Here is a 23091-nt window from a genome sequence, read left to right as displayed (position 1 = left end):
TTTTGGAGGAAGTTTTGTTCTGAACTTGGGGTTTCGTTGTCTTTTTCCTTATCATATCACCCCCAGACAAACGGGGCTACAGGAAGGGTTAATCAACCTACTGGTTATCCGAGAGTGCATTTCTGGTACTGTTTCTTGTGTATTTTGACCTTCGACTTTCCTACTGACTATTCTGATCTCTGTATCCCTTGACCTTTGGCTTGGCTCCTGACTAGTCTGACTTCTATATTCCTCGACCTTTGGCTTGCTTAAAGTTTCCTCTATTTCTGTGTTCTTGTCCACAGCCCGTCTTGTGTTTTTTTTTTATTTATACGTTAAATCCGGCCGTTCTAAGGCCCAGTAATACATCTTAGGGTTTTCTTTATGTTTTACTTAAGTTCTGCGTGTTGAGTATTAGTTTATCCTGATAGTATGTGTGTCTGTCTTTGTGTCTGTGTGTATGTATGTGTGTCTGTCTTTGTGTGTGTGTGTGTGTTTGTATGTATGTGTGCTTGTATGTGTGTGTCTCTGTATATGTGTGTGTGTGTGTGTGTGTGTGTGTGTGTGTCTATGTGTGTGTCTGCATGTGTATCTGTTTGTCTGCATGTGGGGGGGGGGCAACGTATGGTGGGGAGTAGACTATGGGGGGGGGCCCTGGAAGGGAGGGAGAAGAGGAACTGTGAAAATATACACAAGCACAGTATAAACCAAAAGGGATACACACTGACTGGGTAAACAGTCCAAATAAAAACGCATAAAACAACAAGTAACAAATGGCGCTATAATAATGTCTAAGCAAATTTCTTATAAAATTTGCAAAAATGTGCATACAAAAACAGCACCTACAGTGCAATAGCCCCTATGTATACACTCCAATAATCCAATAAAAAAATATAGGTGCACTGTGTCTTTCAGACTATTACAAATTTAAAATAGTGTAAACCCACTTACTTTATTTTAAACCATAGAAGTGAATATTTTACATTTGTAATAGTCTGAAAGACACAGCACACCTATATATTTTTTTAGGCCAAATAAAAACACATATTACACAAATTACACCAAAATAACTGATATCTGACAGAGAGAAATTGAAATGTACTTAGTTGAGGATGCAGCAGCAAAGAAAGAGGAGTGGCTTAGGGTCACATGGGGGTTTATGATGCAGAAATCATTCTTATTGGACGTATAGTTATGTGTTAACCATTTGTGGGTACATGTTTAAAGCTTTTTTTCTATGAATATGACAGTACCCTTTCTTTGCTGCTGAAGAATAAAGAATGGGATAAAGCATAAAATAAGCCTACATGCTCTTTAATACAATTCAGGTTCTTTGGGTGCCAGCTGTGGACTGCAGTTTTCAAATAGTACAATGGATTATCAATAGAACCAAGGTTAGGATTCTATTGTAGGATATTCAAATTTGTGTTCTTGAAACCCCTATGGACTAGCCTCAACTGAAGCTGCAACCACCATACTTCATACAGGGATAGTGTTTGTTGAGATATGGGTAAAGTTCCATTTGAGATACACATATCAGTTTAAAAACACTCACCTCAACATACACATGGTTTAAATCAAAGTAAAATATACCTTTAAATAGTACACTCAGCTTTTTATTTTGTTTTTTGTACAAGAAGTCTTGGATTGTGATTCCCACATTTTCTTTTCCCCAAGTTTATCCATCCAACTTTGTACAGAAATAATTAGCTGTGAGCACTGCGCTGAGCTATCCTCAGAGCTCATAGCCTATCATTGTACATCAAGACTAGTGTTGTCGCGAACCCGGAATTTTCGGTTCGCGAACGGCGAACGCGAACTTCCGCAAATGTTCGCGAACCGGCGAACCGCGCGAACCACCATTGACTTCAATGGGCAGGCGAATTTTAAAAACAACAGGGACTCTTTCTGGCCACAATAGTGATGGAAAAGTTGTTTCAAGGGGACTAACACCTGGACTGTGGCATGCCAGAGGGGGATCCGAAGGGACGCATATGTCCCGAGCGCGCAGCCCATTCACAAGGAAAGCTCACAAGGAAAGCCCTTCTATCAACTTCAGTCCACCTCCAAAGGAGCCTTAGACTGCCGATTGACTTCATTGACTACAACAGATCTGATCAGCCACCAGCAGATACAGAGTGGTGATCACTTTTTCTACCATCAGGAAATCGTTTCATCCCTTCCATCCAGACCATCTCTCACAGACTACAGCACCTTCCTACAGGATACAGCATAAAGAAATAGACGACATTGGTGAGATCAACCCACAGATAGTGGGCAAACATATAGTGCACTATATACTGGACTGCCACTTATTAGGACTTTTATATTTGATAATTTTTTTCATCTCTTTCATTCTTTGCAGTTTTCTCATTTTTTCATTATTTTTTCATTTTTTTCATTTTTTTCATTTTTTCATTTTTTTCTTTTTTTTGCCTTTTTTTCATTTTTTCTTTATCTTTTTTGACTCTTTTTCTCTTTTCAATTTTTTCCATTTTTTTCACTTTTTTCACTTTTTTGAACTATTCATTGCACATAGGAAGATACTGTGTCTAGACAGATATTTGTACATAGTTTGTGTATATAAGATGAATTATGTGCCAATCTGATGAAATACCATTATCTTTATGAATTATACTTATAAGCTTTACAATAAATACTATGAAATTAAGCATAGGTTTAACAATTATTATTGTTCATATCAGTTTAATACCTTCCGCATCTCCTATCAGTAGACGTGTAAATGGCAGAGATTTTTAATTGTTGAATCACCTCCCCTTTTTAGGCCAAGGTGGGAAGATGCTTAGACCACTGGTATATTGGTGCCATCTTGGAGGATTTTAATTTTTGGTTTGGTTTTTGAAGCCACAGTGCTGCACCAGTGGGCTTAAAAATTAGGCATGTACACATGCCTGAAAAATTTGGTATTGTTGCAGCCGCTGCTGTAGCAGCGGCCAGAAAAATTGATGTTTGTTTCACAGGCAGAAAGTGCCCTAAAACATGGCGGCTTGAACCCTAGTTGGTGGCGGATAAGTCACGCAAGTCAAACGTCATTCAGAGCTAAAATACAGCAGCGTGTGGACCATTTTTAGCCCAAGGCAGCTCATCTCATCAGGCCTTTTTTAATCGAATGCATCGCCCAGTGTCAGTCCCTTCGGGATCCATCCCTCATTCATCTTAATAAAGGTGAGGTAATCTAGACTTTTTTGACCTAGGCGACTTCTCTTCTCAGTGACAATACCTCCTGCTGCACTGAAGGTCCTTTCTGACAGGACACTTAAAGCGGGGCAGGCCAGAAGTTCTATCGCAAATTGGGATAGCTCAGGCCACAGGTCAAGCCTGCACACCCAGTAGTCAAGGGGTTCATCGCTCCTCAGAGTGTCGATATCTGCAGTTAAGGCGAGGTAGTCTGCTACCTGTCGGTCGAGTCGCTCTCTGAGGGTGGATCCCGAAGGGCTGTGGCGATGCATAGGACTTAAAAAGGTCCGCATGTCCTCCATCAACAACACGTCTTTAAAGCGTCCTGTCCTTGCCGGCGTGGTCGTGGGAGGAGGAGGAGGAGGATGACTTCCACCTCTCCCCCTGTTAGATTCCCGTTGTGCTGTGACATCACCCTTATACGCTGTGTAAAGCATACTTTTTAATTTATTTTGCAAATGCTGCATCCTTTCCGACTTGTTGTAATTCGGTAACATTTCCGCCACTTTCTGCTTATACCGGGGGTCTAGTAGCGTGGACACCCAGTACAGGTCGTTCTCCTTCAGCCTTTTTATACGAGGGTCCCTCAACAGGCAGGACAGCATGAAAGACCCCATTTGCACAAGGTTGGATGCCGAGCTACTCATTTCCCGTTCCTCCTCCTCACTGATGTCATTGAAGGTATGTTCTTCCCCCCAGCCACGTACAACACCACGGGTACCAGATAGGTGACAACGAGCACCCTGGGATGCCTGTTGTGTTTGGTCTTGCTCCTCCTCCTTCTCCTCAAAGCTACAATCCTCCTCTGACTCCTCTTCCTCACAATCCTCTTCCAGCGTTGCCGCAGGTCCAGCAAACGATGCTGATAAGGCTGTTTCTGGTGGTGATGGTGACCACAACTCTTCCTCTTCACGCTCATCTACAGCCTGATCCAGCACTCTTCGCAGGGCACGCTCCATGAAGAAAACAAATGGTATGATGTCGCTGATGGTGCCTTCGTTGCGACTGACTAGGTTTGTCACCTCCTCAAAAGGACGCATGAGCCTACAGGCATTGCGCATGAGCGTCCAGTAACGTGGCAAAAAAATTCCCAGCTCCCCAGAGGCTGTCCTAGCACCCCGGTCATACAAATATTCATTAACAGCTTTTTCTTGTTGGAGCAGGCGGTCGAACATTAGGAGTGTTGAATTCCAACGTGTAGGGCTGTCGCAAATCAAGCGCCTCACTGGCATGTTGTTTCGCCGCTGGATTTCGGCTAAGTGAGCCATGGCCGTGTAGGAACGCCTGAAATGGCCACACACCTTCCTGGCCTGCTTCAGGACGTCCTGTAAGCCTGTGTACTTATGCACAAAGCGTTGTACGATCAGATTACACACATGTGCCATGCACGGCACATGTGTCAACTTGCCCAACTTCAATGTCGCTATCAAATTTTTTCCGTTGTCACACACCACTTTGCCGATATCCAGTTGCTGCGGAGTCAGCCACTTTTCCACCTGTGCGTTCAGGGCGGACAGGAGTGCTTGTCCGGTGTGACTCTCTGCTTTCAAGCAAGTCAAACCCAAGACGGCGTGACACTGCCGTATCCGGGATGTGGAATAGTACCTGGGGAGCTGGGGGGGTGCCATTGATGTGGAGCAAGAAGCAGCGGCACAAGAGGACTCAGCCTAGGAGGTTATGGAAGAGGATGGAGTAGGAGGAGTAGAGGAGGTGGCAGCAGGACTGCCTGCAATTCGTGGCGGTGTCACCAACTCCTCTGCAATGCCACGCATTCCTTGCTTGTCAGCCGTCAGCAGGTTTACCCAATGCGCAGTGTAGGTGATATACCTGCCCTGACCATGCTTTGCAGACCAGGTATCAGTGGTCAGATGGACCCTTGCCCCAACACTGTGTGCCAGACATGCCATGACTTCCTTTTGCACAATCGAGTACAAGTTGGGGATTGCCTTTTGTGAATAGAAATTCCGGCCGGGTACCTTCCACTGCGGTGTCCCAATAGCTACAAATTTTTTGAACGCCTCAGACTCAACCAGATTGTATGGTAAAAGCTGGCGGGCTAATAGTTCGGACAAGCCAGCTGTCAGACGCTGGGCAAGGGGGTGACTTGGTGACATTGGCTTCTTACGCTCAAACATGTCCTTGACAGACACATGACTGTGGGCAGATGAGCGGGAACTGCTCAAGGCGGGAGACGGAGTGGCTGATGGTTGAGAGGGGGCAAGAAGGACAGCAGTGGTTGACGTGGCTGAAGATGCTGGACCAGGAGGAGGATGGCGGCTTAGATTAGGCGTGCTGCTTGTACTTATGTGTTGATCCCATAGGCGTTTGTGATGTGAGATCATGTGCCTATGCAAAGCAGTTGTACCTAGGTGGGTGTTGGACCTCCCACGACTCAGTTTCCTTTGGCACAGGTTGCAAATGGCATCGCTGTTGTCAGAGGCAGACACACAAAAAAAATGCCACACTGCTGTGCTCTGCAATGACGGCATTCTGGTGGTGGACACAGCATGCGTTGATTGGCGTGCTGTCGGGCTGACCCCGGGTGCCGATGCATGCTGTCTGACTGTGCCACTAGCTCCTTGCGACGACCCCCCCCTGCTTCCAACTCGTCTCCTCCTCCTCTCTGTCTCCCCATCTGAACTTTCGCCCTGTTCTTCTTCTCTTCTAGCGGGCACCCACGTGACATCCATGGACGCATCGTCATCATCAACCGCTTCGCTTGTATCTGACAACTCAGAAAAGGAAGCAGCAGCGGGTACAACATCATCATCATCACACCGTACCTCCATGTCCTTAAGGACCAAACTTCTGGAATAAAATGGAATCATGACATGTCACACATGTCATGTGTCCTTAAGGGGTTAATGCTGCCTGCCTGAGACATATCCCTGTTATCTACATCTTCTAGCAATAATGGTTGCGCATCACTCATTTCTTCAAACGGGTGTGTGAATAACTCCTCTGACATACCAAGTAAAGCGGCAGTGGTGCTAGTTTTGGTGGTGGCGGCAGGCGGGTGGTGGTATCTTGAGAGGTGCCTGAAGCTAAGCTGGAGGAGGATGGTGCGTCAAGGTTCCGAGCGGAGGCTGTACAAGATTGGGTGTCCTGTGCTAGCCAGTCAACTAAGTCCTCAGAACTTTTCAAGTTCAGGGTACGTGGCTTCTGAAAACTGGGCATTATTCTAGGGCAAAAGGGAATCACAGCACCACGACCACGACGGCCCCTGCGGGGTGGCCTGCCTCTGCCTGTCATTTTTTTGGGGATTAGTGGTACTATGCGTGCAAGCTACTGTGAGACCAGATATGATTGGCAATGTGCACTGGAACAGTTCTGCAGAGCACGCGCTGAAGGAAGGACTGACAGAGCCGCTTGAAGACAAGTAACTGCTATTCAATCTATAACAGTGAAAAACAAATTTTGGTTTTAAAAGCACGCTATAGAGACACCAAATATGATTGGCAACTGTCAAAGTACGCTGGCAGGGTTGTGCAGGGCACACGCTGAAGGAAGGCCTGACAGAGCCGCTTGAAGGACACTGACTGTCTGCTATTAGCTTACACTGGAAACCTTTTTTCTTTGTAAAAGCACGCTAAAGAGACACCAGATATGATTGGCAACTGTCAAAGCACGCTGGCACAGGTCTGCAGAGCACACGCTGAAGTAGGCCTGACACCCAGACGCTTGCAGACAACTAACTGATCTTCTATTACAGTGAAAAAAAATGATTTCTTTAAAATCTAAAGCTTAACCAATTGTTAAAACAGATATGAGTGGTGGCACTGGGCAAGTAGGCACAGTATCCAATGTGAACCTCACACAGAAGCTGGCAGGCAGGCAACTGCTCTTCTATTACAGTGAAAAAAAAATATTTATTTTAAATGTAAAGCTTAACCAATTGTTAAAACAGATATGAGTGGTGGCACTGGGCAAGTAGGCACAGTATCCAATGTGAACCTCACACAGAAGCTGGCAGGCAGGCAACTGCTCTTCTATTACAGTGGAAACAAAATTTTGGTTGTAAAAGCACGCTATAGAGACACAAGATATGAGTGGCAACTGTCAAAGTACGCTGGCAGGGTTGTGCAGGGCACACGCTGAAGGAAGGCCTGACAGAGCCGCTTGAAGGACACTGACTGTCTGCTATTAGCTTACACTGGAAACCTTTTTTCTTTGTAAAAGCACGCTAAAGAGACACCAGATATGAGTGGCAACTGTCAAAGCACGCTGGCAAAGGTCTGCAGAGCACACGCTGAAGTAGGCCTGACACCCAGACGCTTGCAGACAACTAACTGCTCTTCTATTACAGTGAATTTTTTTTTTTATTTTAAATGTAAAGCTTAACCAATTGTTAAAACTGATATGAGTGGTGGCACTGGGCAAGTAGGCACAGTATCCAATGTGAACCTCACACAGAAGCTGGCAGGCAGGCAACTGCTCTTCTATTACAGTGGAAACAAAATTTTGGTTGTAAAAGCACGCTATAGAGACACAAGATATGAGTGGCAACTGTCAAAGCACGCTGGCACAGGTCTGCAGAGCACACGCTGAAGAAGGCCTGACACCCAGACGCTTGCAGACAACTAACTGCTCTTCTATTACAGTGAAAAAAAAATATTTATTTTAAATGTAAAGCTTAACCAATTGATAAAACAGATATGAGTGGTGGCACTGGGCAAGTAGGCACAGTATCCAATGTGAACCTCACACAGAAGCTGGCAGGCAGGCAACTGCTCTTCTATTACAGTGAAAAAAAAATATTTATTTTAAATGTAAAGCTTAACCAATTGTTAAAACAGATATGAGTGGTGGCACTGGGCAAGTAGGCACAGTATCCAATGTGAACCTCACACAGAAGCTGGCAGGCAGGCAACTGCTCTTCTATTACAGTGGAAACAAAATTTTGGTTGTAAAAGCACGCTATAGAGACACCAGATATGAGTGGCAACTGTCAAAGTACGCTGGCAGGGTTGTGCAGGGCACACGCTGAAGGAAGGCCTGACAGAGCCGCTTGAAGGACACTGACTGTCTGCTATTAGCTTACACTGGAAACCTTTTTTCTTTGTAAAAGCACGCTAAAGAGACACCAGATATGATTGGCAACTGTCAAAGCACGCTGGCACAGGTCTGCAGAGCACACGCTGAAGTAGGCCTGACACCCAGATGCTTGCAGACAACTAACTGATCTTCTAAAAAAAAAAAAAGCAGCCTGATGTTATAGCCCTAAAAAGGGCTTTTTGGGGTGCTGTCCTTACAGCAGAGATCAGATGAGTCCTTCAGGATTGTAGTGGACACTGAATACCCTAGCCTAGCTATCAATTTCCCTATGTAATCAGCAGCAGCTAAACTTTCCCTCCTCTCACTAAGCATGCATCTTCCGAATGAATCGAAAATGGATGCTGGGAGGGAGGTTGGAGGGTGTGGAAGGGAGGGAGTGCTGCTGATTGGCTGTAATGTGTCTGCTGACCGAGAGGCACAGGGTCAAAGTTTGCCCAATGATGATGAATAGGGGGCGGATCGAACTGCGCATGTGTCCGCCCGCCGCGGCGAACGCGAACACGCTAATTTCGCCGGGAACTGTTCGCCGGCGGACAGTTCGGTACATCACTAATCAAGACTGAAAGATTTTGTACAGAGAATGCATAGAAAGTACATTCTCTGTACACCATAACAATTGTTATCTGTAGCAACCGAGTAACAGGGAAATTTAGGTCAAGAGGGCCTTTGTTTTGCAAAACATCTTATAAAATAGGTAGACAAAAACACAAAGAGCAGGCTCTTTTATATTTAAAGTGCCATAACCAATACAGTGCTTAGATTTTCCCTTTAACATTTTCTCTGTTAATGTCATGTCTTTTGTTTTTGCTAATTGTATCAATTCTGCGTTAGTACTCTCTTTAATCATAATATTAAGTATGATATAATGGTATAAAAGGACGGTGCAACCGTTCTTGTGCAGTTGACTACTTACTATTTTTATTTTTCTAACATGCCAGATGTTTGCAAAACTCTAAACTAGTTTTCTGTTGAAATCTCTAGGATAGTTGAGCGTGGGTATTACAGCGAGCAGGATGCAGCCTGTGTTGTGCAACAGATTCTGGAAGCAGTCTTTGTGAGTTTATAATTATACTAACTGAAGTACATTGGCTTATCCCAACTTGTAATATTAATAACCTAGATCCTTCTGACAATTCATGAATTTTATTTCCTGTATATTTCTAAACAATCTTCCATGATTTGTATTTTGCATCTGTTTAGTTAAAACACAATGCTTTTGGAGGTACCTTACAGGCAGACTCGATTAACCAACAACATTTTGTATTCTGATTTACAGCTATGTGATATTTGTAGCTCTACATTGTAAAAACTGTTAAACAAAATTGTTTTCTAAGAAATTATTGTTGGGCGGCTAACACAAATGCAAGTGAAATGTAAATCTTACTCTGTTAGGGTAGTTCACTAATGTTTTAATTGTCAAGAATTCTAATTTGATTCAAGGTATATTTAAATATTCAAAGCCAAAATAGTTGACTGGAAAACATAGTTGACTGGGCAACCCTTCAAATTCGGCTATTATTATCTAAACATTTAATTATTTAATTAAGTTACACAAAACTTATTGTGCATTCTAAACTTTATGGTAACAAAGGTATAGCTAGGAAAAGAACCTGATGCTTGGAACAATCTGTGCTGACCAGCATCTATAAGACTATGTAATGTGCAGCTGTACAAATGATAATGTAAAATAGTGATTGCTTTTTTAATAAAACATTTTACAATCTGGTTTTTAGTCAAGCACTGTTTCTGCAAACGCAGACAGGGTTATTTAACTAAAGTGAGAATTCAAAGTGAAATTTTAATTTTAGGCCAATGTAGATGAACTGGAAGCATAGCTGACTTAATTTTGAAATTCACTTTGTATTCTGACATTCTAATTTGGATTCAAGTATTGTTTGAATTTTTTTATGTTAATGGGAAACTAATATTCTATTTTCTCATTTTAAGTATTTACATAGCAATGGCATTGTTCACCGTGACCTGAAGCCAGAAAATCTTCTCTATGCTGAAAAAAGCCCAGATTCCATTCTTAAAATTGGTAATAACGGGTCATACATTCTATCTTAGCTTAACGCTCTAAGTGAGAACAGAAACCTGTGTTAGAGCTAGCGTGTAGAAAGGGCAAAATAAATGTATTTTATATCAACGTCTGATTTTCAAAAGAGAACTTCCATTGTTTATATACGAGTTTCTCACGGGCTTTTAGGAAATATGCAATTCGGTAGAAACTTGATAGATTCTTGTTATGAAGACCAGGGGTGATATTGTGTTAATGATTTTTTTTAAATCCTAAATAAGGTTTGACAAGGAAGTAGAACTCCCATTATGCTTTGTCAGCCTTTTGTAGTTGTGCAAGAGCATGGAATCCAGTAGCCACTGGGTTTAACGACATATACCATAAAATTCAGAGACAATATATTCTATTTTATTTCTAAAATGATACAGTAAGAGAGCACTATTGTAACCAAAGATGCAATGACTGAGAATATGGCATTTAGAAAAAAATTTGAACTATTTTAATGTTTTTTTTACTGAAATGGCGTGTTTACATTTGATATATGTAGCTTCCACTTAAATATAAGCTCACTTGTCTAGCTCTCGCTAGACTTGTTGAAAGAGTTTTGCTTGTTGTCTCATCCTGTAACTTGCATGTCCTGCCTATCTGTTGTACAGCTTTGCTTTATATACTGGTATTTTATTAATAAACAGATAATGATATAAAAGGCTATTCATGAACATACTTATTTGTGTAACAAATATATATATTATATCAATCACTAATCTCTTTTTTTTAAAGCTGATTTTGGATTATCCAATATTGTGGATGACCAGGTATCCATGAAGACTGTGTGTGGTACACCAGGATACTGTGGTAAGTTCCATCAACAGACACTTTATTAAAGAAAATGTTTCCTTTTTATAAACTCTTCATTTGCAACTTTTCAATTTTACAAGATTTAATTAGAAACAAGAAACAGTAACTTTTCAATTTTACAAGATTTAATTACAGAAACAACTTTACAGTATGATTTGATATTGTATAATTCAGTAAATGTTCCCTACAGGTCATCAAAAAGTGACTTTCAAAATAAGACCACATTGCTTATTGTTAAGATGGCCATGTGAACATTCATGGAGAGTTTAACAGAAGAGTGGGGGTGGGGAATGAGTGAAGGGGAATGGAAAGGGGAAAGGAATGTGCAGGTTCTAAGGAATGAAGAGGAAGAAAATATATAGATAGGAACTGTCCATAGCTTTCATTTTGTGTTTTGATTCTTTTTTTTTTTTTTTTAAGATTAACAATGAAATGAAGAACAAAGTATGTTTTAATGTTTGTACTATAAAAATCAGTAGCATGTAGCATTGTGACGAATTTAACTTCGCCACTGGCTTTTGGAAAGGCCTGCATGCCAGTTTCTTGCCCTGTGACTATGGCCCCTAGGGTTTATTGCCCTTTAAAAACTCTATTTGTGCCTGTTGTATTTTGGAGCACTGTTTCTGCCCCTTCAAATTGTACTGGTACAGTTCTGCACTTTTGAAGTGGCATGTCAAATGCAGCCGAAGTGCCGAAGTAGTAGAAGTGGCCGCCATTTGACATACGAACATGCGGCGGCCATTTTGTTTAGTCAAATGCCTTTCAGCGGTGTTTGGTCGTCGAGTTCATGGAACTCAAATCGGATACGCGACAATTCGACGGTTTGCACGAACGGTTGCTGTTCATCTATTTGAACGGAATTTAACATTGGAAATAGACCGGCCGCACAGCCTAATTCTCGAACTGTTTTAGGCATGAAAATGTGCGTGCGGTTCGTCAAATGTGACTTCCATGGAACTTTCGAACCCCTGCTCTGATCTGGGTGATTTTTGGATATGTTGTTCACCCAGATCAGGATTATCTAGGGATATAACATGGGGATGTGTTGTATTTTGGGATACTTTTTGGGGTTTGTAAAAATTTATGTTTTTTCTGCCTGTGGGTAATTAAGTTATTCCATTAGCTAGTTAATTGTATCACAGGCAGAGGGGAGGGCTTGCTGACTGTATGTGGGAGTGTTACTATGTTATTTATTGTTTCTATTGGTTTGGTGACTTTGTGTCCTGTGCTCCACAAGATTTGATAAACTCTAATTTAATTGAGGCCTACGTCTAAGATGGATAACTAAAGCTTGTTTTGTTTAATGAATTCGCCCCAAGCATTATTATCTGATTCCAGTCCTTGCTAGAAAGAAGAGTTTCAAAACAATATACTAAACTGCCCAACCTAATCATAAAGTGTAGGATAGGTGATGGATCCAAGCAAGAACACTCTACTAGTATTTACAATAGTCATATAAACAACAATACAGAACGAATACACACAAAAGTCAGATGCTTACACCGGCAGGATGTTGAAGAACTGTCTGGGGCTGGGCCCACATGTGTAGCTGCTGGTGTTTACATTTGGCTGCTACCAGGAAACCTGGTTTTGTACCTACTGACAGATGGCTCATCTTCTGCACAGAGGATTGTTCATCCAGTATACTGTTACAAAACACACAAATGGGTCAGTGCTAAATAAATAACCAAACAGTTGTAAGGAGGCAGTAACCCTAAAAGGTAACCATGAAAGCGTATCAATTAAACTGTTAATAGCTCCCAACTGATTCCTCTCTTACAATTGTCATTAGTCTAATACTATCCTTACCTTTTGGGTCACTTTACCCCACTCCCTCTAGCATGTAAGCTCATTGAGCAGGGCCCTCAACCCCTCTGTTTCTGTGTGTCCAACTTGTCTGGTTACAACTACATTTCTGTTCGTCCACCCACTGTAAAGCGCTGCGGAATTTGTTAGCACTAAATAAAGTATAACATAATAACATGATAATAAAAGGGGATCCCTCTCAACCCTATAAAAGATCTAAAAGAAATGACACAAAAAAAACAGAGAGAAAGGCTGCGCCATAGAAAATCACAATAACAAGAGACAATCTGAAATAACAAGTATAAATCAAGATATAAAGGATATAGTCCCAAGAATAAAAGTTCTCACATAGTAAGATGCCTCTAATTTAGAGGTAAGTGCAGTTGTGGGTGCGTGATAAAGCGTAAGTTCTTTGGACTTGGGGGGTGAAGTTGTTCAAGCTTGCTTTCGCCCACCAAGATGAGAGTGAAGCAGAGCTGGAAGAGAGTAGAGTAGCTTCACTAACTCTGGGAAGCTTTCCTAAAGAGATGAGTTTTAAGGTACTTCTTAAAGGATTGAAGACTAGTGGAGAGTCTAATGTTGGTAGGCAGGCTATTTCATAGGAAGGAAGCCGCCCGTGAGAAGTCTTGCAAGCTTGAGGTGGCCGTATGGGTGCAACCAATGGACAGGAGAAGGTCACGGGCAGAGTGGAGAGACCGGGAAGGGTCATCCCTATGGATCTGTGAAGAGATATAAGAGGGGCTAGAATTGTTTAATGCTTTATAGGTGTGAATTAGTACCTTGAATTGACTCCTATAGAATACAGGAAGCCAATATAAGGACTGACAGAGGGGTGAGGTGTGAGAGAACCTACTAGAGCGGAAAATCAGTCTGGCAGCAGCATTCATTACAGACTGTATTGGTGCAATATGGCTTTTGGGAAGACCAATCAGGAGAGGGTTACAATAATCCATGCGGGAAATTACTAGAGCATGGACAAGCTCCTTGGTAGCATCTTGCGTAAGAAAGGGGCAGATGCGGGCTAAGTTTTTAAGATGGAATCTACAGGATTTGGCAACATACTGGATGTGAGTCTCAAAGGTGCGGCCAGAATCAAGTATGATGCCAAGACAGCAAGTTTGCAAGGATGGACTTATGTGGATACCACTAACTTGAAGGAAGAGCGAAAGAGGAGGATCAGTATTAGGAGGAGGAAAGACAAGGAAAAAGTGGGAGGACATCCAGTCAGAGATGGAAGAAAGGCAAGCAGTGACACATTGCAGGACGTCAGGAGAGCAGTCTGGGGAGGAGAGATATATCTGGGTGTCATCAGCATAAAGGTAGTAGTGGAATCCAAAAGAGGTAATAAGTGTGCCAACAGAGGCAGTATAAAGAGAAAATGGAAGGGGACCAAGGAAAGAGCCTTGGGGGACTCCAACTGAGACAGGACGAGGGGAGGTATTATTAGAAAAGGAGACACTAAACGAGCGTTGGGAGAGGTAAGAGGAAAACCACGAGAGGACAGAGTCACAGAGACCAAGTGATTGAAGAGTTTGAAGGAGAGTATGATCATCGGTGTCAAAGGCAGCAGAGAGGTCAAGAAGAATTAGTATGGAGTAGTGGCCTTTGGATTTAGCTGCGAGTAGGTCATTAGTAACTTTGATAAGTGCAGTCTCAGTAGAGTGGAGAGGGCAGAAGACAGATTGAAGAGGGTCAATGAGAGAGTTGGAATTGAGGAAGTGAGACACACGGGTAAAGACAAGTCTTTCCAGAAGCTTTGAGGAAAAAGGGAGTAGGGATATAGGAACGATAGTTAGAGGGGGAAGACGGGTCAAGAGATGTTTTTTTTCAGGATAGGTACCACAGTACAATTGTGCACATTCCTCAAAAATCAGGTGAGATTTCTACATTTTGCAGTTTCTGATTTTTCTTTTGGTTTTTGTGGGGATTTTTACAATGCAACTGTAATTGCTCTTTTCTGTGCACAACTTAGTTTTCTTTTTGGAATTATTTCAGCAATTAAATTGAGCAATTAAATTGAGACAAATTGTACAAATACTCTGTGTTATTGGTTGACAATAGATCTTTTTGTTCTAACATTTTGTTGATGATTTTTTTCCCCATTATGCTCTGTTAATTGCCCTTTATGAATTGCCCTTGCCCTTATTTATAATACAAGGATACCAGAAAAAACACCAAATGGCACGTGCAACAATAAACGCTATTTGTGAAGTTAAAAACTGATAAGGGGGGGCGGAGCTAACAGGGGAACAGAGAGGATGCATTTCTCTGTGCTCCGTGCATACAGCGATGAAAACGAGTGTTAAGGTGGAAATTGTGCTCAGATTTGGACACACATCTTGCACCAGTCAATGCACATAGGGCGAAAAACCAAAAAATCGAAAATTGAAAAAGGGCCATCCAGTAGAGACATAGGAGATCTGCTGTGGAGCGCCCTCCAGGCCACATGGAGTAAGATGGCGATGCCTGATGACCTTTCCTCATACTCCTCAGAGGAGTTCACTATCGACCTGGGTGAAGGAGCATCACCTAAACCACAACAGCAGCACAAAGCTGACTCTGAAATCATGAGATTCAGTCACTGTGGCGAAACTGACCTCGCCACGTGTCCTTGGAGGGGGCTGCTTGCCCGCCTCTTGCCTTTGGACTATGGACCCGACTTTATGTGAATTTGTTAACCCAGATAGCTATGCCATGGAGCCCATTCGTCTAGTTAAAGACTTCGGCTCCATGGCAATTGAACTGTGTGAATAGGATCTGAGCGCTATTTGGTAGTTTTGTGCGCTCAGATCCCAGCTATCTGGGGATATGTGACATGTCTGTGTTTTATGTATAAAATGTGACTTTGTGTATTTTATAGTATTTTAATGCTTTGTGCTCACCATGTGCATAATGGAGTCTTGTCTCTGTCCTGGGAGATAATTGAATTACTTCTCAATTATCTCCAGGATAAAAGACTCTGAAACCGGTCTGGGCCAGATAGCCATGTGCCAGTCAGGGCCCAAAAGATATTTTACTAACTTCTGAACCCCTGGTCTGATTCATGCCATTTTCTCTTTAAAAAAAAAAACTCATGCTGCCTGTTTTTTCTTCTGTTACCGCATTTAAACAAAGAATATTGTAATTAATTGTTTTAATCACAAGCAGCATGACAAAATAAAGAATTTAAAAAAACAAACAAAAAAAAAACTGATAAGGGTAGTAGGATAATAAAAACTGAAAAAAAGCTCAAAACAGGAGAAAGAGGTCACTAATCTCTTAAGGAATTAAAATAAATATATGTCACTATGAAATATAGTGAGAAATCTGGTTTCTCACGATATTTCATAGTGACTATTTAAAATGTGTTGGTGATTCTATGGACATTGTATTATATGAAGGAGTTAGGCTAACCTGCAGGCAGTCTAACATCAGTGATTACTTAATTATTTCTGATATTTAGACTAATCCTATAATAAGTATTTTCTGTTTAGTTTCTACACTGTTGTGTCCATCTATACCTTATTGAGTTTATAGCTACTTCTAGCTTTGTCACTTTTTGTTTTTTCACAGTCACCAACACAAGGCACTTTTTTCTTAATTTTTTTCTTACATTATTACAAATGGCAAACAAAATAATTAAATAAAAAGTATGTTCTAATTAAATCTACAATTTAAAATGTTCGGAATAAGAGATTTATCTACAATAAAACTCAAACTGAATAGAAAACTCTTTTGTGTGCGGGTTCCTGCTGTATTTTGTTGTAAAAAGAAGAGATACTTAGAGATAATTATTCAAATCCTAAAAGTCTGTTAAACTAAAAGAAAACATGACAAGTAATAATGAAAAATATTCAGGTGACCATATCAGTTGTGGATTATTTCAATTGTTTCTTTTTGTTAATGACTTAGGACTTGTAGTTGTGATTGAAAGTGTGCATACCCTTGGAGAATTGGTAATATGTGTACCATTTTTAAAGAAAACATGATTGAGCATGCAAACCACATTTCTTTTATTTCTTACGGGAATCATATTCAACTGTAGGTTATAACAGAATGTCACAATCATAAAACAAAACATGGCAGCAAACAAAAAAAAAATGAAATGACCTCTGTTCACAAGTCTGCATACTGTCAGGAGTCCAAAGAGACCCAACACGCAGGTTGTAATAGAAAAACATAAACCGGACCTTAGAGTGGCCGGACTACGTTAAAAAGATAGAGAATAGTCAAGAACAAGCCATGGTCGAGGGAGCCAGGAATCACGAAAATGGTACATGAGCCAAATCAATATTAGGAGAATGGAGAGTAATCAGTTAGCCGAAGTCAAAATACTAAATAGAACAAACAGATATAACGCACTATTGGGAACTAACAAAAGAACCACAATAAGACAAAGTCCTATGTGTGAACCAGCCTTTTATCGGTTGGCTCTTTAAATTGGAAGCCAAACCCCAAACTTTTGAGTCCGGACATTTTGGTGGGCTGTGACGTCATCAGTGTCATGGCATCGGCTCGCACGCGACATGATGACGTAATTAGCATCATGACGTCGGCTAGCTTGTGCCACATCATAAAAGAGGGCAGAGCACAGCGGCCAGCGTTGGAACCGCCTTCTTGGCAAAATGCCTCCTTCTTGGCAAAATGCCTCCAGGTCATCTTGCGCGAGCAGCAAGTTTAAGATCTCTCCAGAGTGGCTCGATGATATTAACATCAGGAGACTGTAATGGCCACTCTAGAACCTTCCCCTTTTTCTGCTGTAACCACTGGAGGGTCAACTTGGCCTTGTGCTTAGGGTCATTGTCATGATGGAAAGTCCAAGAGCGTCCCATGGGCAGCCTTCGTGCAGAAGAATGCAAATTGGATGCCAGTATTTTCTGATAACATGCTGCATTAATCTTGCCATCAATTTTCACAAGATTCCCCATGCCTTTAGAGCTCACCCCCCCCCAAAACATCAGTGAGCCCCCACCATGCTTCACAGTGGGGGCCTTGTTGACCCCACTCCAAACATAGCGCTTATGGTTGTGACCATAAAGCTCTACTTTGGTGTTGTCATTCCAAATCACAGTGCGCCAGAAGCTTTGAGGCATGTCAGGCATATTGTAACAGGGCTTCTTTCCGGCAATTCGGTCATTTTTGTTCAAGTATCGTCGTATTCTGCTCCTTGAAACATCACACTGTCTTTTTCCAGAGCAGCCTTTATTTCTCCTAAGTATACCAGTGGGTTTTTCTTTGTATCACGAAAAATTATTCTGGCAGTTGTCGCTGAAATCTTTCTTGGTCTACCTGACCTTGGTATTAAGAGATCCCCAAATTTTCCACTTCTTAATAAGTGATTGAACAGTACTGACTGGCATTTTCAAGGCTTTGAATATATCATTATATCCTTTCCCATCTTTATAGAGTTCCATTACCTTGTTACGCAGTTCTTTTAATGGTTCTTTTCTGCTCCCCACGGCTCACTATCTAGCTAGCTTATTCAGTGCATCCACATGAGAGCTAACAAACTCATGACTATTTATACACAGACACTAATTGCAATTTAAAAAGCCACAGGTGTGGGAAATTAACCTTTAATTGCCATTTTAACCTGTGTGTGTCACATTGAGTGTCATTAACAAAGTGAAACATACAAGGGTATGTAAACTTTTTATCAGGGCCATTTGGGTGATTTCTGTTATTATGATTTAAAAAGGAGCCAAATGACTATGTGATAATAAATGGCTTCATATGATCACTATCTTTCAATAAAATACATATTTTTGCAGAGTCATTTTTTCAAAATCAATGCCCAAATTTCACAATTTCTGCCAAGATATGCAAACTTTTGAGCACAACTGTATGTCTTCTTTTGGTGGAACTCATTGTCCATAGTAGCAAACACAAAAACAGAAAAATAAGATAAAGCTGTGATAGCAATGAAAGAATCTTGCAAATGATCTAACCACAATTTTGATTTTAGCACCAGAAATTCTTCATGGATCCCCATATGGACCAGAAGTCGACATGTGGTCTGTTGGAGTAATTACATACATCCTGTAAGTTACTTGATTTATACAGTTCTCAGATTTATTTGTTTGTTATACTAAGTTTGCAAATTCATGATTATGCTACTTTACAGTAGAATGAACCAATACCAAAAATATTTTTCTAGTGTACGTGCTTGGGACAAACGCTCTTAAAGAATAAAAAAATGCAGAATATGGATACCTATGTATACATTTTTTACTGAAATGTCAGCACTTGATAGGAGTCAGTGTAAGCATTAAATGCACACTATGCCATCTTGGTGACTTTCTGGAGAACATGCAGCTCCATCAAGCACCTTTTTTTTATAAAGCAAACTTGCTGTGTCATTCCTCAGAATGATGCTCTCCTACTCCAAACACTGTATGATCTGTTCAGGACCGGTCTGAGGAGTGTGCGAGCTGTGCGGTTGCACAGCGTGCCATGGCAGCAGGGGTGGGTGACACAGCTCACACAATCCCTAGGTGACAGGGCCATGTGGGTGACACAGCTCACACGATCCCTGGGTGACAGCCGGTATGTGAGGCTGTGTGGACGGTGTCAGTATTGCAAAAATACCGACATTACAAATGCAGGTATTTTTCTGACAGGAGATTTTCTGCAATACTGGCACTGGCCACCAGGTTGTGTGTTCTCAGGCCGAGCAAGGAAGACTTGTTGGTGCCTGAGCTGTGAGGTTTGTGGCGAGATGTCGGGGATAGCAAGTCACAGCATGTCCCTGCCCTTTCCACAGATAGAATTCTCATGGGAGGAGTGGGTGGGAGGAGATACACAGAGCCACAGAGCAAATGCTGCAGCAGCTCCCAATCTGTATCAGGAGACTACATTTTAGGTAGGATAAATGGGGTCTATGTGTGTATTCAGCAGTGTGTGTGTGTGTGTGTATTCAGAAGCCTGTGTTTGTGTGTGTATTTAGCAGTCTGTGTGTGCATTCAGCAGTCTGTGTGTGTGTGTGTGTGTGTGTGTGTGTATTCAGCAGTCTGCATGTATGTGTGTGTGTATATTCAGCCTTCTGTGTGTGTATTTAGCAGTCTGTGTTTGTGTGTGTATTTAGCAGTCTGTGTGTGTGTATTCATCAGTCTGTGTTTATTGAGCAGTCTGTGTGTGTATTCAGCAGTCTGTATATTTGTATATTCAACCGTCTATGTGTGTGTATTCAGCAGTCTCTGCATTTAATTAGCAGCCCGTTTGTGTGTATTCAGCAGTCTGTGTGTGTATGTGTGTGTATTCAGCAGTATTTGTACGTGTGCGTGTGTTCAGGTGCCGTCTGAAGCCATGGTACCACCGGGACCTATTGATGGGCCAGCCCTGCATATAGTTCCCTCAACTTTAAAATGATAATTCACTCCTTGCAATTTACATTTCAAAAATGTATTACAATAATTGACATGTCAATTCAAAATGAAAAATAGAGTAGGTGAATGTGGTACCTGAAAAATACAATTGCCCCTTTGCCGCCAAATAGTCATTAGCAGTAGCAATGTTTGATTCTTGCATTGCAATTTACAGTATGAAGCAAGGACAAATAGATAAAAGTGCTAATAGCATATTATGGATGGACTAGTTTCATTCCACATTTATTTAGAGTAGCAATAAACATAAATGTTTTCTGAGTACAGTAACGGCTATGTACATAACTTAAGGGTATTTCGGCTGAAGCATTTATGATTTTCATTGCTACTCCACATACATATGGGGCACCTTGCTCTGATAATAATTTCATAAAAAAAGATGCTTCTCAGCCAGAAAGTGAGTACAGGTGATACTCTAAAAATTAATATCGTGCAAAAGTTCATTTATTTCAGTAATGCAACATAAAAGGGGAAACTAATATATGAGATAGACGCATTACATGCAGAGCAAGATAGTTCATAGTTCAATCCACAATCTCAGTAAATTAGAATATTTAAAAAGCAAGGCGCAATATTCTAGGCTCACAGTGTCCGACTCTAATCAGCTAAGTAAGCCATAACACCTGCAAAGGGTTTCTGAGCCTTTAATGGTCTCTCAGTCTGGTTCAGTAGGAATCACAATCATGGGGAAGACTGCTGACCTGACAGTTGTGCAGAAAACCATCATTGACACCCTCCATAAGGAGGGAAAGCCTGAAAAGGTAATTGTGAAGGAAGTTGTATGTTCCCAAAGTGCTGTAGTGCTCGAAGCACATTAATAGAAAGTTATGTGGAAGGGAAAAGTGTGGAAGAAAAAGGTGCACAAGCAGCAGGGATGACCGCAGCCTGCAGAGGATTGTCAGGAAAAGGCCATTCAAAAGTGTTGGGGACTTTCACAAGGAGTGGACTGAGGCTGGAGTCAGTGCATCAAGAGCCACCACACACAGACGGATCCTGGACATGGGCTTCAGATGTATTCCTCTTGTCAAGCCGCTCATGAACAACAAACAACGTCAGAAGCGTCTTACCTGGGCTAAAGAAAAACAGACCTAGTCGGTTGCTCAGTGGTCCAAAGTCCTCTTTTCTAATGAGAGCAACTTTTGCATCTCATTTTGAAACAAAGGACTCAGAGTCTGGAGGAAGAATGGAGAGGCACACACTGCAAGATGCTTGAAGTCCAGTGTGAAGTTTCCACAGTCTGTGTTGATTTGGGAGCCATGTCATCTGCTGGTGTTGGTCCACTGTGCTTCATTAAGTCCAGGGTCAATGCAGCCGTCTACCAGGAGATTTTGGAGCACTTCATGTGTCCTTCCTCAGATGAGCTTTATGGGGATGCTGACTTCATTTTCCAGCAGCACTTGGCACCTGCCCACACTGTCAAAAGCACCAAAGCCTGGTTCAATGACCGTGGGATTACTGTGCTTGATTGGCCAGCAAACTCGCCTGACCTGAACCCCATAGAGAATCTATTGGGCATTGCCAAGAGAAAGAGGAGACATGAGACCGAACAATGCAGAAGAGCTGAAGGCTGATATTGAAGCAACCTGGTCTTCCATAACACCTCAGCAGTGCCACAGGCTGATAGCTTCCATGCCACGCCGCATTGTGGCAGTAGTTGCTGCAAAAGGGACCCAAACCAAGTACTGAGTCCATATGCATGTTTATACTTTTCAGTGGTACTATATTGTTCTATGTACACTCCTTGTTTTATTGATTGCATGTAATATTCTAATTTACTGAGATTGTGGATTTGGGGTTTTCATGAGCTGTAAGCCATAATCATTGCACTTATGACAAATCACGGCTTGAACTATCTTGCTTTGCATGTAGTGCATCTATCTCATATATTAGTTTCCCCTTTTACGTTGCATTACTGATAGTGATGTCCCGAACGGTTCGCAGTCGAATAGTTCCTGGCGAACATATCGTGTTCGCTTTTGCCACGGACGGCGAACATATGCAATGTTCGGTCCGCCCCCTATTCGTCATCATTGAGTAAACTTTGACCCTGCACCTCACAGTCAGCAGACACATCGCAGCCAATCAGCAGCAGACCCTCCCTCCCAGACCCTCCCACCTCCTAGACAGCATACAATTTAGATTAATTCTGAAGCTGCATACATTATCCCCATAGCCAGTAACCTGTGTTTATTAAACATTATCCCCCATAGCCAGTAACCTGTGTTTATTATACATTATCCTCCCATAGCCAGTAACCTGTGTTTATTATACATTATCCTCCCCATAGGCAGTAACCTGTGTTTTTTATACATTATTAGTGATGTCGCGAACACAACATTTTCGGTTCGCGAACGGCGAATGGTAACTTTCCCAAACGTTCGCGAACCTGCAAACCGAGCGAACCGCCATTGACTTCAATGGGCAGGCGAATTTTAAAACCCACAGGGACTCTTTCTGGCCACAAAAGTGATAGAAAAGTTGTTTCAAGGGGACTAACACCTTGACAGTGGCATGCCGGAGGGGGATCCATGGCAAAATTCCCATGGAAAATTACACAGTTGATGCAGAGTCTGGTTTTAATCCATAAAGGGCATAAATCACCTAACATTCCTAAATCAAAATGGATATGGATTGACACCTGACATATGACATATTGACACCTTGACATATGGATTGACACCTGTCCTCAGAGACCCTGATACACACTGACACAGAGCAGAATAGGGACTATGCCCCCTACATAGGGTCACTTGGCAGATATGGATTGACACCTATCCTAAGGATCCCTGATACACACTGACACAGAGCAGAATAGGG

General features: G+C 41.9%; 1 protein-coding gene across 2 annotated transcripts in view; it reads left to right on the top strand.

Moving 5' to 3' along the window:
* LOC134611553 (calcium/calmodulin-dependent protein kinase type IV-like) overlaps positions 1 to 23091 on the top strand; it is a 131261-nt gene that overhangs the window by 28421 nt on the left and 79749 nt on the right. For both annotated transcript variants that reach the window (XM_063455537.1, XM_063455536.1), the window contains exons 6-9: positions 9214 to 9286; positions 10180 to 10270; positions 11030 to 11104; positions 18858 to 18933. In XM_063455537.1, the coding sequence (XP_063311607.1) occupies positions 9214 to 9286; positions 10180 to 10270; positions 11030 to 11104; positions 18858 to 18933 (315 nt within the window). The remainder of the gene's footprint in view (positions 1 to 9213; positions 9287 to 10179; positions 10271 to 11029; positions 11105 to 18857; positions 18934 to 23091) is intronic.

The sequence above is a fragment of the Pelobates fuscus genome, chromosome 5 (genome assembly GCF_036172605.1).
Source record: "Pelobates fuscus isolate aPelFus1 chromosome 5, aPelFus1.pri, whole genome shotgun sequence".
Classification (NCBI taxonomy): Eukaryota; Metazoa; Chordata; class Amphibia; order Anura; family Pelobatidae; genus Pelobates; species Pelobates fuscus.
Note: the sequence above shows the minus strand (reverse complement) of the source record. Positions and strands in the feature narration are given on the sequence as shown.